The following is a 15,658-nucleotide window of genomic DNA, read 5'->3' as shown; positions in this document are numbered from 1 at the left end:
TTATGTTAATAACATGATTGATATTTACTTTCCTAACAAAGCATTCAAAGCCTTAATCGTACGTGCCTATCACAAGAACAACAGGTGACAAAAGATTTCCATTATAACATGTCTAAAGCAGTCAAGTGATTTCCAGCCCTCTGCCTTTAAATAGTACGATTGTGTCTGCCTCTCTTGTCTTTCCTGAGAGCATATGTGCACAGAGTATTGAAGTGCAATGTCACACAATACATACCAACTAACTTAGTACCAGCTCAGGTGCCAAGAGCAGTAGTGAGCACCTCCATGCCGCCCTTGCTTTAACCCTGAAAGAGCTCACCTGCATCTCCATTCCTGCAATGTCCGTATTAGACGTATTCTTAATATAAAGATCTGATATACAAACACACATCACTTGTTGTTATTTTTACCAAGTACTTTTAAGACTTTTTCTGTGTAGTGTTTTAAATATAAAATTTCTATAGGGAATTCTCAGAAATACTTATAATGCAGTAAGTCCTTCAGCTAATTGAAGCCAGGTACCAGGCTTTTTAAGACTAATCACCGCTGTGTTCTTGACAAATCCATCAGGATACCGTATTCACAGAGTGAAGTTGATATGTAATTGATTATTTCATTACTTTACATTAGACAAATTGTTCCACTGAAATCAGAGTTCTGTCATGAAAAAAAAGAGTGATTTGCATCTCTTTCTGGGAAAGGCAGGATTAATGTCATCAAACACTTAGAAATTGTTCTACTCAGAGTCTTTAAGTCAATGTAAGGTAACTTAGACAGTAAGAAACAACTTCTAAAGTCTCTGGAACAGAAGCGGCCAGAACATTTTACCCATTAGCAAATCTGTACTTCTGCAACTTGCCTATTGAAGGAGAACTGGATACACTAACATAGATGTCTTACATTTTAGAAGACATGGTAGTGTGGGGTTGACGGTTGGACTTGATAATCCTCTAGGTCTTTTCCAACCTTAATGATTCTATGATTCTACAAAACTGCGTGATAACTACTCAAAATCATTGTCTTTGGGCTGTTCTGTTTTTCTAATGTGCTGAGAATGCTATGAGCCAGAAAAACCACACAAATTAACTGCTGCATTTTTACAGGGACACAGGAATTTGTAAGAAGAATAAACCCCTTATGACTAGACAAGAACAGTATATGTGTATTTTATATATATAGCTATCTAACAAAAAAATGGAAGAAGAATAGCACAGTAAAAAAATAATCTTACTTTAAAACGAAACATGGACTTTAAATGCTCATAAAGCAGTGTATTTTGGCATAAAATTGGAGGAAAAAAACCCAAATCAACAAAAAACCCACAGCTCTAACCTGACTCTGTATTGATCCAAGTCTGTAAGTGAAGAAAACCAGTATTTGGTAGAGCAGAATTGCCAAAATCATATTTTAAGTAACTTTGCATTTGTTGGTGCTCATGAGACAGATGCCATGAGGAGGTCCAGGTTTTCAACTGTGAACAGAAACCTCCAGTTCAGGCCTGATTTTATTTTCCATTTGCACAGGAATGTGATAGTTGCTCGTCAGCATCGCAGAGCATTGCCTGATTCAGCGCGATTGCTTCCTAAGGGAACGGCTGACAAAGGCTGGATGACTAGAGATGCTTTTACAGACACTGGCAGAAACCTGCAAAAGTCTTGGCTGAACTCTCTAGGGCTGGCAATGGCCATTAACCTCTCACTTACATGAGCACTAAGACTCTATTAATGAGTGCTTTTTTTGCACACATATACACAGTAGCACTTCCAAGCACTTTGGCATTGGAATTTGTATTATCTTTGGGGGGGGGGGGGGGGGGAGGCGGGGGGGATGTGTGTGTGTCAAAACTGTCCCAGCAATCAAAACCTCAGGGTATTTCTCTGGTATTTTGCTTCAAATTTTTGTAAGTGTCATGACAGATTTTTTTATTATTATTATACGACTAAGTCATAAGCATCCTGCTGCAGCTCTTTATTGCTACGTCTCTCTCACCATTAGACTGTAAATCTCCTTGAATGATATCAAAGCTTCTTCTCAGAAGGCACGTGGAGATGAAAAACACAGACTTCTGAGCAGGAGTCCTCTCACTGTCCTGCTTCTCCATCTCCATCTACCAGATACACAGTGTCACGCCAGCGTTCAGTATTTCCCAGTTTGAAGCACTAGTTTCACTGCCCTCTAAGAGCAAACTTGAATTCCGTTGTTAATAGTCTTCTGCTGGCCTATTTGCAGGAGAGCTGCTCCCTCTGCTGAGTTTTCTGTCGATCGTCACCGGCACCTGATGTCCTTCCTCACCATGCTCGGCCCCAGCCCGGACTGGAATGTAGGTCTCTCTGCTGAAGACCTCTGTACCAAGGACTGTGGCTGGGTTCAGAAAGTCGTTCAGGATTTAATACCCTGGGATGCTGGCACAGACAGTGGTGTTACTTATGAGGTATGTGGACTGTTTGTAATATATTCAGACATAAAGCTTACCTTAAAGCAGTGTAGAATGAAAGCTATCTGATCCTTGGTAATGCCCTACAGGCCTTTATGCTACTCTAGTAAAAATTTTGCTTCTAATGAATTACAGCTCATTCGGACAGATGCTAGCTACAGTTACTGTCAGGCATTGTGTCTGAATTCCCTGACCATTACTATTGATGGGATAATATAGCATTCACCTGGGATATTATTTTATTAACCTATTAAATAAATGGAGGACTTAGTTTGCTCAAAACTAAACATTAAGGTTTCCAAGCCCTTCAGTACAAATCTGTGTGCCATCAGCAGCCACATCAACTTGAGTTTTCTACTGTTTCAATCCAATGCCAACTCTTCTGCTTGGCACAGAAAACTTAACTATTCCTTACAGCCGGGATTGAAACTCTGGACTACTCATCACTACAAGACTCTAAAATCCTCCATTTTCTCAGTCTCCATCACTCTCTCAGTCTAGGAAGAGATTCACATCATCCTCAGGTAAAGTCCTGGTTTTGACAAATTACTGAATGGGTTAGGTCCCCATAGGTGGCAAGTGTACCTACACTATGGGTCTATACAGACAGTCTAGACAGCTGAAGTTAATGCAAGATTAGCCACATCCTCAACTACCACGCATATTCCACATATTCCACATACCACACATTTTTTCAGATGACAGAAGACGGTTTGTTTTGGTTTTTTTTCATTCAGACCTGGTCTCTTTAGAACCTAAGGAATTTCTCCAGTTATAAAGCAGCTCTAGAAGCATGCTGAATAATTTTTTTAATTAATGTAGTTATCTAACTACATGACAAGGCGTATATCTTATTGTGAACACAGCTTCAGGGTTGAATCCCAAAGTGTTAGAGAAGTGCTTCCTGACAAAAATCCTGACACCTTACCATTAAGTATGAATGTACCAAGTTCATCTTATATTGGAATTTCCCAAGTTAGCATTTTGGAGAATTTTTTATTTCTACACATGAATTATATTATTAATAATACATATTACTTTCTTTTTTTAATATTTTTTCTTTTTATCTGCAGTCTCCTAATAAACCTACAGTGCCTCAAGAGAAGATCAGGCCGCTTACAAGCTTAGATCATCCTCAAAGTCCATTTTACGATCCAGAAGGAGGATCTATCAAGCTGGTAGCCAGAGTTGTCATTGAAAGAATTGCACGCAAGGTATAATATAGATATATAAATATAAATAAATATATATAACATTCTCAAGCAAGCAAAAAAACCCACTTCATAAACCAAAACAAACAATCCTTCCTGTCCCCTTCCCCCCAAATCTACACTCCTTAAACTATCCACAACAAAGATAATGGCAGAAAAGGACTAAAACTGTTTCTTAAATTTAAAAATGTCTTACTACTTCTGGTAATTGCTGCATCTGCTTAGTTGGGGATTTTTTTTTAAGTATGTGTAGGAATTAGAAGAGAAAAAAGTGCTGCAGATGCAATAGTGCCTCACAGTATACTGTTTTAGCCCCTCTTGCTGCATACATGTATGAGTTTCCTATATCCAATCTCCACAATAATTTCTTTGCAGGGGGAGCAATGCAATATTGTACCTGATAACATAGATGATATTGTGGCAGACCTAGCACCAGAGGAGAAAGAAGAAGGTACTTTTTAAATTAGTTTGTGCCATACTAATTTATATTTTGTTACATTCTCTACTGTCATTTCTAGATAAAGTACAAAACTGACTTAGGAGCAGAAGTCCCACTCAGTGCCAAAAAGTGATTTAGGTTTTCATCTTTTCTTTTATCTATTAGCCTTCCCTTATACAGCAAAGAAATAGCATGTATACCTGGAAGATGACAATAACTATAAAAGCAATAAGAGAAGCTTTCTGGGGTTCAAATAAAAAGATTTTTTTTTAAATGAAAGTTGGCAATTGGTCTTTTTTTTTTTTTTTGGGGGGGTGGGGGTTAAAACCAGAGAAGATATAGTGCAGGAGGAAAGAATGTATCCTATTAGCATCTAAAGCACTGGCCAGTTCTGTGAGGGACAGTAAGAAGGGCTTTTTAAAATACATTAATGGCAAAAGGCAGGTCATAAATAACATTCGCCCATTGCTTGGTGAGAACGGTCACCTCACAAGCAGGGACATAGACAATGCAGAGATGTTTAAGCTTTCTTTGTCTCAGTCTTCAACACTGATGGTGGGTGCAGGGACCTCCAGAGCCCTGGGCTAGAGAACCATGACTGTGGGAATGATGAACTCCTAACAAACCCCAAACTTGTGCAGGACTTGCTGCTCCAGCTGGATCCCTGTAAGTTGATGGGGCCTGATGGGGTTCATCCAAGGGTCCTTAAAGAGCTGGCTGATGTCACAGCAAGACCTCTCCCAATGATTCTTCAATGCTCTTGGGAATCTGGAGAGGTCCCAGTTGACTGGAAGCTGGCAAGCATTGTCCCAGTCTTCAGGAAGGGCAACAGGGATGACCTCAGTTACTACAGGCCCATCAATCTCACTTCTGTGCCTGGTAAAATTATGGACAAGATTATCCTGGGAGTTACTGAAAAACACCTGAAAGAGAGTGCAGTCACTGGTCCTAGCCAGCATGGGTTCACGAGGAGAAAGTCCTGCCTAACAAACTTGATTTCCTTCTATGACAAGGTTAGTATTACCCACGTAGTTGACCAAGAGAAGGCAGTCATTGTGATCTTTTTGGATTTCAGTAAAGCTTTTGATACTGTCTCTCACAGTATCCTCCTGGACAAAATGCCCAGCACACAGCTGGATAAACACGTCATGCAGTGGGTGAGCAATTGGCTGATGGGTCGGGCTCTAAGGGTTATAGTAAATGGGGTTACATCGGGCTGGCGGCCGGTCACTAGTGGGGTTCCACAGGGATCCATCTTGGGGCCGGTACTCTTTAATCTCTTTGTAAATGAGTTGGGTACAGGACTGGAAGGAATACTTATTAAGTTTGCTGATGACACAAAATTGGGAGGAGCTGTTGACACTCTTGAGGGCAGAGAGATCTAGACAAATTAGAGAGCTGGGCAAACACCGACCATATGAAGTTTAACAAGGGCAAGTGCCGGCTTTTGCACCTGGGGCACGGCAACCCTGGATGTACAGACAGACTGGGGAACGAGAGGCTGGAGAGCAGCTCTGCAGTTCTGGTCAATGGCAAGCTGAACATGAGCCGACAGCGTGCCCTGGCAGCCAAGAGGGCCAGCCGTGCCCTGGGGTGCATCAAGCACTGCATTGCAGCCAGGTGAGGGAGGGGATTGTCACGCTCTGCTCCGCGCTGGTGTGGCCTCACCTCGAGTGCTGCGTGCAGTTTTGGGCGCCACAGTATATTAAGGGTATAAAGCTACTAGAGAGTGTCCAGAGGAGGGCCATGAAGTTGGTGAAGGGTTTAGAGGAGAAACCATATGAGGAGTGGCTGAAGTCACTTGGTTTGTTCAGCCTGGAGAAGAGACTGAGACCTCAGTGTGTTCTACAGCTTCCTCCCAAGGGGAGGAGGAGGGGCAGGTGCTGATCTCTTCTCTCTGGTGACTGGTGATAGGACCTCAGGGAAAGGCAGGAAGATGTGCCAGGGGAGGTTTAGGTTGGGCATTAGGAAAAGGTTCTTCCCCCAGAGGGTGGTGGAGCCCTGGAACAGGCTCCCCAGGGAGGCAGTCACGGCACCAGCCTGGTGATATTCAAGAGGCACTTGGACAACGCCCTCAGAGATATGGTTTGAATTTGGGGTTATACGGTCCAGGGTCAGGAGTTGGACTCGATGATCCTTGTGGGTCCCTTCTAACTCAGGACACTCTATGATTCTATGATAACTTACTACCAAGTAAACACCAGCCAAGTAAAGAGAAGCAAACAGAGGACAATCTATTTTTAATGTTCACTGCCCTTTCTTACTTTTTAGATGACACCCCTGAGACCTGCATATATTCAAACTGGTCCCCATGGTCAGCCTGCAGCTCTTCTACCTGTGAAAAGGGCAAGAGGATGAGGCAGAGAATGCTTAAAGCTCAGCTGGACCTCAGTGTGCCCTGTCCAGATACCCAAGATTTTCAGCCATGCATGGGTCCAGGCTGCAGTGATGAAGGTAATCAGTGCAGAGGAGAAGAACACCTTGTAGTGTTTACTTTTCCTTTAAAGTTCTTAAAGCTGTCAGTTGCTCTATGACTTGGGTTGTGGCAAACAGAGGAATAAGTGCTGAAGAATACAAATTGAATCTGTCTGGTCAATTCTGCAGTTCATCTGAGTTGCTGCATGAAGTACGCAGAAGCATAAAGGAAAGGAGCAAAGTAAGGAATGGAGGAGAGGATAGAATGTGAGAGGCAGCATAAAAGTAATACTGCACACAAATGGGCAACTACAGATTTATGAGCAAGTGTGTTAATATTAGCAATTGACATGGTTCTCTGTGTTTTAGATGGTTCCACTTGCATGATGTCTGACTGGATTACGTGGTCCCCCTGTAGTGTTTCCTGTGGGATGGGAACGCGATCTAGAGAGAGATATGTAAAACAATTCCCTGAAGATGGCTCTATGTGCAAAGTGCCTACTGAAGAGACTGAGAAATGTATTGTAAATGAGGAATGTTGTAAGTATTTTATTTAGCTTTGTAAAATTCAGCCAATAGCAGAGGCACTGCTCAAAACACTTTTTTGTGAGCTTTATTAGAGAATTATTTTCTCTGTCCATTTTGAATAGCCCCTAGCAGCTGCCTTGTCACTGAATGGGGAGAGTGGGATGAATGCAGTGCTAGCTGTGGCATGGGTATGAAAAGAAGACACAGAATGATCAAGATGACTCCTGCTGATGGATCCATGTGCAAGGCAGAAACTACAGAGGCAGAGAAATGCATGATGCCTGAATGCCGTAAGTGTCCATCAGTTTATCTCCTCTGATATAGATGCGTCATTTCTGACACATTGCTCCACCACACAAAGAATACAGCTAAACCGGAAGCAATGTTGCTTTATCTTGTACTCCATAAAATTAGATCCTTTAGGGACTGTGCATTGAATACCACATTCACCAACAGAGTGAAAGTATCAGTAAAAAATATTCAGTGGTATGCTATTACTGTATTACCCATACAGTGATGTGTACATTAGCAAGCCATACATAAGCAACTTTATGGAGTATGAGCTATATTTAATCATACAGCTAGAATAAAACAGTGCCCTCTCCTTTTACCCCATGAACAGTTCAGAAATTGAGGTGCTCCTTTTGTGCAGTCAGCTAGCCTCACCCTTACTGTAACTATTAATATTGTTATTAATTTCTTAAGAAATGTTAAGGTATTCATCAAAGACAGAAAGAATTAAGTTTAAAAGGATTCTTGTTAGATAAAATGGGGAAGTATTGCATTTTAGACTATATCAATTTGACTTCCAGTCCTCTCCACTGCAACAATCTGGTTTTTTTCTACAGGAGTTGTGATTGAAACATACTTTCTTAAACTATTTATTCCCCAGAAGCACTGGAATTCTGCAGATTTGAATAAGATATAGAAAAAGATAGCAAAGAATATGTATTAAAACAGAGCAAACCTTTAAATATAGTGTTTTCCAAACTCCTTCTGCAACATCATTCAGCCTGTGATTCTTTTCGTCCAAAGTGACAACAAAGTATAATTAGTCGATGACAGATAGGACATAGTACATTTTTCCACCTGTATTATTTTCAAAATGTATACCTTTGTAATTTATGTATAACAATAATTTATTACCTTTTTATTTTCATGTTAGATACCATCCCCTGCCTACTCTCTCCTTGGTCGGAATGGAGTGACTGCAGTGTAACATGTGGGAAGGGAATGCGAACCCGGCAAAGGATGCTGAAATCTGCTGCTGAGCTTGGAGACTGCAACGAGGAGCTGGAACAAGCAGAAAAATGCATGCTCCCAGAATGCCGTAAGTGTGGGAAACTCGCTGGAAAGAGGAGGCCAATTATGTGCACAGCAGTCTATGGGTCAAAATTCTTGTCACCATTTTTTAGCATCACTTCTTAGGTAGGAGTGATATCAACTATGGCTTTTTAATTTTTTTGTATTATTATTATCCTGCACTTTCACCTATTGAGAGCTGGAATATGACCATGTCTTAATTTCAGCTTGCCTCACTTAACCCTATGCTGATGGCCAATATTGCTTTGGGCATACGGTTTCTGCGTTTTTAACACACTACAACTTCAGGCAACAGCTTGTGCACTTCCCAATAGTAAATAAGTAAGTCAGAACTATAAAACTGGTTTTTACTCAAATGCAGAATGTGTGCCAGGAAGGAAGGAAGGAAAGAAGGATTAAAATCACTTGTGTGGTTCTTCTAGCTCACAGAAAGAGCACAAAAGAGGATTGCTCCATCTTTGATACATCTCTGAACTGTATCATAACCTTTATACTGATCTACATTCCTTTGCATCCTGGAATATCATATGAGCCAGTGGATGGTGTGGAGACAGCTGCATTGATTTTTTTTTTACCTTACGCCACCAAAATCCCCCACTTCTTAGGAGGTGCAAATTTCTAGTTGCTTTGCAGTCATTGTGAAGCGTGATAGCCCAAGGCACTGCTGCATGAATAAGATATGACTGCTTTTAGTGTCCTGTTGTCAGCTGGTTTATGAGGCTTTATAAATAATTACTTTTTTTTTTCCACAGAAAGTATTGGTTTAAAAGGCTTTTACACTGTAATTTGCTAATGCAGCTTTTCTTAAATAATGGGAAATATAATTTTGATTATTCTTCACTGGGGCTGTAAGTTCTAAGCAGTGCTGAAGGATGAAAACTTAAGGCATAATGGTATTAGTGAATCTGGCTTATTACATAACACTATCAGTAAAACAAAGCTTATATCCGAGAGGTATCAGATTCTTTGTAAATATAACTTAATTTTTAACAGCTTTTTGATATAAAACAAACATATGGGTGGGAAAATTGAAGAAGGCACAGGGGAATTATTTGTATGTTCTTTGTAATTTTAGTGATCCGCCAGCACCATTCTTCAAAAAGGAAGTGAGGAAAGTGTCAAAGAACAGGTTCTGCTAGAAATGGACTCAGAAAATTTTGACATGTAGCCTCACAGCATTTGCTGAGAAGACTGGAGGCTTAAGTTGTGTTCACGTGTTTAGGGTGTAAAAACTCATTAGGCACATCTGTATGTTTCTTCTTGACCTTATGTTTAGACCGCCAGCTTTCATGTAACATTTTTTATTCTTTGCAGCCATCGACTGTGAACTAACGGAGTGGTCCCAGTGGTCCGAATGCAATACCTCATGTGGGAAAGGCCATATGATCCGAACAAGAATGATTAAAATAGAACCACAGTTTGGAGGAACAGCATGCCCAGAAACTGTCCAACGTACAAAATGTCGAGTAAGGAAATGCCTGAGAGGTCCAGGTATGGAAAAAAGACGCTGGAAAGAGGCCCGGGAGAAAAGAAGAAGTGAACAAGCGAAAAAAAATATAGATAGTGAGCAATATCCAGGTGAGTGAAACCCTATTTTAGTATGCTCGTGTCTTTTTGTCTTTTCTGCATAGCAGGAGTTTGTGAGCAGCTCCACTTCAAGCTGCAAGAACATTTTCAGCATTTCAGCCTAAAAAAAGTTTTAGCAGTAAAGCATAGCCACTTTCAGTGTTTGCCTGTCACCAAAAACATGCAACGTAAATTTAGGGCACAATGGAGAAAGGCTCACATCTGTCCACGTCCCATCACTGAAAATATTTTTCCTCTTCACTACAAAGTGTGGAATGTGAAAAAAGCCTAGAATTTAGACTTGTCACGGGACTGATTGAAATTTCTGCAGAACAGGGTGATAATCTTTGCATCCAGTTACCTTTCAACTTTCAAGTATATGTTTCTGGATCCAATGCTGAATTTCAAAACTGAATTGATTTCCACCTCAATAATCTGATTCAAACTCAGACTGCTTTTTCAATAAGGGACACTATTATCAAGCACTGATGCCTCAAATCAATAAAACATAATATCTTGTGGTATAGTTTACATTATCTGGATATGAATTACTGATAAGTCATGGTTCACACTTGTCTGACATTTAACAGTTCCTTAATTTTATCTGTCTTTTATAATGTAGACAGTAATTTTTTAAATAAATTTTTCAATGTTTGACAAATGCACCTGGGTTATACTTAACTAGGGTTTCTTAATTCCTACTGTAATAAACTAGGCAATATGCTATCTTAGATTCAAAAGATGTAGCTACACACGCATGTATAGTGGTACACATATTGAAATATGTAGGTTAGACTGAAATACCAAAAACTTAATCAAATTACTTATTTTTTCAGTTTGTAGGCTGAAGCCATGGACTGCTTGGACAGAATGTTCTACACTCTGTGGAGGTGGAATTCAGGAACGCTACATGATGGTAAAGAAGAGGTCCAAAAGTACTCAGTTTACTAGCTGCAAAGACAAAAAGGAGCTAAGAGCATGTAATGTTCATCCTTGTTAACAAAACACATGGCTTCCAAGTGATGCACTCTGAGCTAAATGGAAAGTCAACCTTGGTTTGGTTTTTAAAACAAAAAAAAATATAAAGTGTATATTAGTTTTCATTTTTTGCAGTGTGGTTTGCTTTTTAGTCTTGCTGGTGCAAGAGATATATTTTATAAATATTTCCTCACAGATTTATGCTGAGAGTAAATCTTTGGTACTCCAGCCAGCCCTTAATGCATAAAAATAGTTCATCATTATGAGTCATTTACCTAAAATACAGACATAACTGTGGACATGGAATAGCCATATAGAAATACTGCTTGTAAAGACATGGGATGCATGCATGCTAACATAACCAAGTGACGTTTCTTATGTGGGAGGAGTTGTCTCTCAATTTGATTTTGAAAATCCAAAGCAGTGCCTACGTGATTATACAACTATGCCAAGGAGTAATTTCAGTAATGCTGGTTCAATAATATTAAAGGTGCATGTTTATCTTTTTACATTATTGGGTTAAGCTGATAGTTAGAATAATTATCCTATATACTTTTCTTCACATGGATGTTATGGTCCATGCGACACAGTCTTTGTTTCTTTAAAACTTAAAAAAGGAAATGATTTGTGCAGCTCAATAGCGATGCCTGCCCACTACATAGTCACAGTCAAAACAGCACACAAAGAAAACACATGAATGTCATAACTAGATGCCATATTCTTATATTGGGTCTATCCACTGCATCTCAAAATGGATACAGAACTAATAGAAATTGGTCCAAACAGAGAGTCGTAACAGATGTGTCACGGAAAGGCATCCACATGAGACACACAAAAATATTAGATCCAGTTTTGTGAGGTTGTTAATCATAGGTGAAGAGAGAAAGAGGTTTATAATATAATAAAGAGAGAAAGTAGAGAAAAGGTGAGCCAGGTTCTCATGCATCTTGTATAACAAAGGGAAGGAAGCCTCTGAAATGAAACGACAGCCTCTTAAAATATTAATTGCAGATTGACACAAGAATGTATTTACAGGAACGTCATTTATGGTTTTTTACTCAGAGCATAGGAGGATCTAAAAATTACTAAGTTTGTGAGAATTACTCATTTGTGGATATACCAGCCAGGATAAATGTCTTCCCTGACCACTTGAGTGATCAACAAACCACCTGAGATTAGAAGAAAGCTCCTCACCATTCTAATTGCTTTTGCTATTTTACACCATCTCCTGCAGAGTTTAGCTCTTGTCCCTACACATAACCAGGTGTAGGACCAGCGAGACCTTGGGCTTCACTTGCTATTGGAATAAAATACTGTCCTGTAAGTGTAACAAGTTAACACTAAAGATGAGAGATGAAGGGGATGGGTTCCAGGAAAGGCAGCATACACCTATGTCTCTACATAAGTAATAACTGCACTGAAAACAGAGACTGTTGATGGTGACTCTTAAAACAAGCTTGAGAGAAATGAATGGAGAAAAAAATGTTTTATAGTGTCTTTAAACCAGCCTTAAGTAATTCACTTACTTGCTTAACGCTTGGTCACAATCCTGAAACCTGACAGCTGGGTTTTACTGTCTGCATTTGGTGTGAACCACAACCCACTGAGGTCGTTCAACTTCACCATCACTACCCTGGGAAATCCCCTCATTACCTCCCTGAACCTGAACGGGTTAGACAGGCTGGTTGCATTACACTGTAGGGCTTTTCATCATTTCTCCACCCAACACTGCAAGGGCTGCTCAGGACTTCCATAGCTGTCGCATCCCACCCCCCCTCAAGGTATTTTACTCCTTTTTTTAGATCGGGAATGAAGGGCAGGCCCAAGAAATAATGGAACCAACTGCAGTGTTAAGCCTGTCCTGCCGCTGCTAAATGAAACGGGTGCAAGCCCACAGTGAACCAAACCAGGAGAAAAAGGAATATTACAAAGTTTAATGCTAAAACCAAACCTTTTACATTTTGTACAGCTTAGCTCATTTAATAATATTAATTCAGATAGTTTGCCTCCTTCTGACTGTTGAAAAATGCTGCAGTTTATATCTCTATAGCACTGTCATTACAGTGTAGCAGCAAGACTGTCCCTAAGTAACGTGTTTATGACTTTATCTTGCCCTTTTATAAGCAAAAAAAAAAAAATCCCAACCAAAAAAGCAGCGCAGTGATATAGATACTGGAGGAGTGACCAGCTGAGCATAGAAGCAGATGGTTGTAGAGAAGGGCTACAGTGATTAGTGCCAGGTGCTCAGCCAGGGCAGAGCTATGTATGCAATCAAGACCTGCACAGCATGACAGAGGCTATCCCAGCTGAGGCTAATAATTCAAAAAGTAACCTTTGACTATGAAATATGTGACAGAATGGTTTTTGTAGGCTTGGATCTGTGAGAGCTTGGGGCAGAGGGAGCAGAAGGAAGTTTCGCCTAAACAGAGAAAAGTGTTATAAGTTTATGGACTCTATTTTATCTCACCAACCCTTACCACTTCTTCAAGTTAATCTAGCAAAACCACACGTGTTTCTGCAAATAATCAATCAAAACCAACGTTAAGTTATTTTCATTTTCATGTTTGTTCCAGTTCATCAAGCTGTTGTCTTTTAATTACTCCCTTTGCCAAAGGCTACATAGTCCAAATACACCTTTAGGTATGTAGGAAACACAAAACGCCTTTCTGAAAGTGCCCACAAAATTGTCCATTAAAACAATCTGGCATTCCTTTCACTGTGGTTCTTACTAATTTGATTCTCCTTCTACTTTATTTTCTCTTAGAAGGCTGTTCTGTGTGATTTCCAGTCATTTCTCCTAGGCTCATTAAAGTTATGAATGTTGGAAGCTTTTTTTCCCCCACCTTGTTAATACGTGCAATGACAACGTAGATTGCACTGCATCAGAAATGTGTGATCGTTCCTGCTTAGGTTCAGCTTTTCACACTGTTTCTGTTGAAACATTTTACAAGTCACTTGTCTTTCTTCTAACTTGATACAAAAGAAATATTTAAGCTTGTTACATTTTGTAAAAAAAAAAAAAAACACAAACAAAAACAAATTAAGAAAAAATAAGAGGTTGATTTTCTATTCAGAAAAAAAGCTCTGATATACAATATGTAGAATTATTGAACTGTTACTGTAAACTTTCTAGTAGTGTAATAGCCACTGATTATCCGTCAATAAAAATGAGAACTGTTATTGCTCTTATCTCCTGACTAGTACTGCTGAACTGAAAGCACAGATATCACTCCAGTTTTGTAGACCTCAACTATGGGATTTTAGCGTTGTCTGTATGGGTTTTTTTCTAACATAAAAACTGTAGAAGCCTTTCACATAATAATTAAAAAAATTAGGGGCTTAAAAAAATGTACAGTAGGACTCCGTGTGTGCAGCATTCAATTTAAACAAATTTTGTTTGATTGCATTTTTAGATTTCCTTTGTTGTTTTTGTTTGCTGTGGAATTATGAAAAAGCTACCATGAATATTTCTTACCAAAGTCTTGTGTAGATGTTTTGTAGCTGTCTGGCTAACACATCATCATCATCATCATCATCATCATCATCATCATCATCATCATCATTATTATTATTATTATTATTTTGGAATAAAGACATCTTTACTATGAAATTTACACTTGTATGAGATTCTGTTGAACTAATATGATTATGTGCAGCAAAAAAAACCAAAACACACTTATCAATATAAGGAGTCAAGTCGCACTCTCATTTACACTTTACTCCTGTTCAAGCTAACGGGATATGTGGAGTGAGCTAGATTTTACTAGAGCCAGTCATTCTTTCCACTTGGAAGTTATTTGCATCAAGTTTTTTGTCAAACAGGTTGTTGTTCATTAGAAAGCACAGGGTAACCTACGGTCCTTGCTCAAATTACCCTGTATTACTCTCATGCTGTTTTGTTGCTGGTGGTGGTGGTTTTTTTACTAAAAGAGAAACTATTTAAAAGAACACATTTAAAAGCCTGGTGATTCATGAATGGAAAAATTGTTTAAAATGAGCTTTCAAAGAGTCTGAGATTTTGTGAAACTTTCAACTGATATTTTACGCTACTACAAGACGGGTTAGGTACGCTACAAGTGTGAGTACCTCACGGGTAAGTACACAGAGCCGTACAGCAGTTAGGGGGAGCCACCTGGCAAAGCTGCTGCTGTAGAAATGCGACTATAAGTGACATCTTGCAGCCAGCTAGAAGGGACTGGCATGTTCATGACTAATCCCTATTCTATAACTAACACGTAACAAGGCTGAGGTGGACCTAGAGGTAGTTGCTTGGCAATGACAAGCTAGGAGTTGCTTACCAATAACCAAAGGCAGAGTCTGGTCCACTAAAACTCCATAGGCATTTAGAAAAACGTTCAGTATTTCCAAGCAGCTGTTTTGAGGCAGGTTTGTCAACATGTACAACAGCAGCATGAGGCACCCAGCAGTGCTGCCCACCTGCAGCGCGCTGCCTACCGACTGAGCATCTCTGCTCCGGTGGCGCTGGGCTACTTGGAAAGGGACCGTGCCTACAGCCAAGCCCCTCCCTACAGACGCTCTGCCATAGCATCAGCCAATTTTTTTTTGGCCACTTTTAGAAGCACAGAGACAGATTAACTCACCTTTCTGTAATCCCTGCTTTAGTTTGTTGGCAAATAGTGGAGTTTTGCCAAAAATTGCTAATCCTCTTGTCTTCAAATAAGACCAACAGCACCAAGTCCACCTGGCTTGAGCAGAGTAGTCACCACAATGCCAGCACCAGTGGTGTGGCTTAGCAGGACAACT

At 39.9% G+C, this 15,658-nt stretch overlaps 1 protein-coding gene across 1 annotated transcript in view; it reads left to right on the top strand.

The window, feature by feature from the left end:
• Positions 1-14,508, top strand: part of SPON1 (spondin 1) — a 205,465-nt gene extending 190,957 nt beyond the window's left edge. Inside the window, exons 8-16 of the mRNA XM_064452786.1 lie at positions 2,230-2,431; positions 3,508-3,648; positions 4,021-4,096; positions 6,356-6,538; positions 6,869-7,039; positions 7,150-7,317; positions 8,193-8,357; positions 9,665-9,928; positions 10,753-14,508. Coding sequence (XP_064308856.1) covers positions 2,230-2,431; positions 3,508-3,648; positions 4,021-4,096; positions 6,356-6,538; positions 6,869-7,039; positions 7,150-7,317; positions 8,193-8,357; positions 9,665-9,928; positions 10,753-10,916 — 1,534 coding nt within the window. The 3' untranslated portion in view covers positions 10,917-14,508. The remainder of the gene's footprint in view (positions 1-2,229; positions 2,432-3,507; positions 3,649-4,020; positions 4,097-6,355; positions 6,539-6,868; positions 7,040-7,149; positions 7,318-8,192; positions 8,358-9,664; positions 9,929-10,752) is intronic.
• Positions 14,509-15,658: the final 1,150 nt, after the last annotated feature.

Source organism: Phalacrocorax carbo, chromosome 5, assembly GCF_963921805.1.
Source record: "Phalacrocorax carbo chromosome 5, bPhaCar2.1, whole genome shotgun sequence".
Taxonomy (NCBI): domain Eukaryota; kingdom Metazoa; phylum Chordata; class Aves; order Suliformes; family Phalacrocoracidae; genus Phalacrocorax; species Phalacrocorax carbo.
Note: the sequence above shows the minus strand (reverse complement) of the source record. Positions and strands in the feature narration are given on the sequence as shown.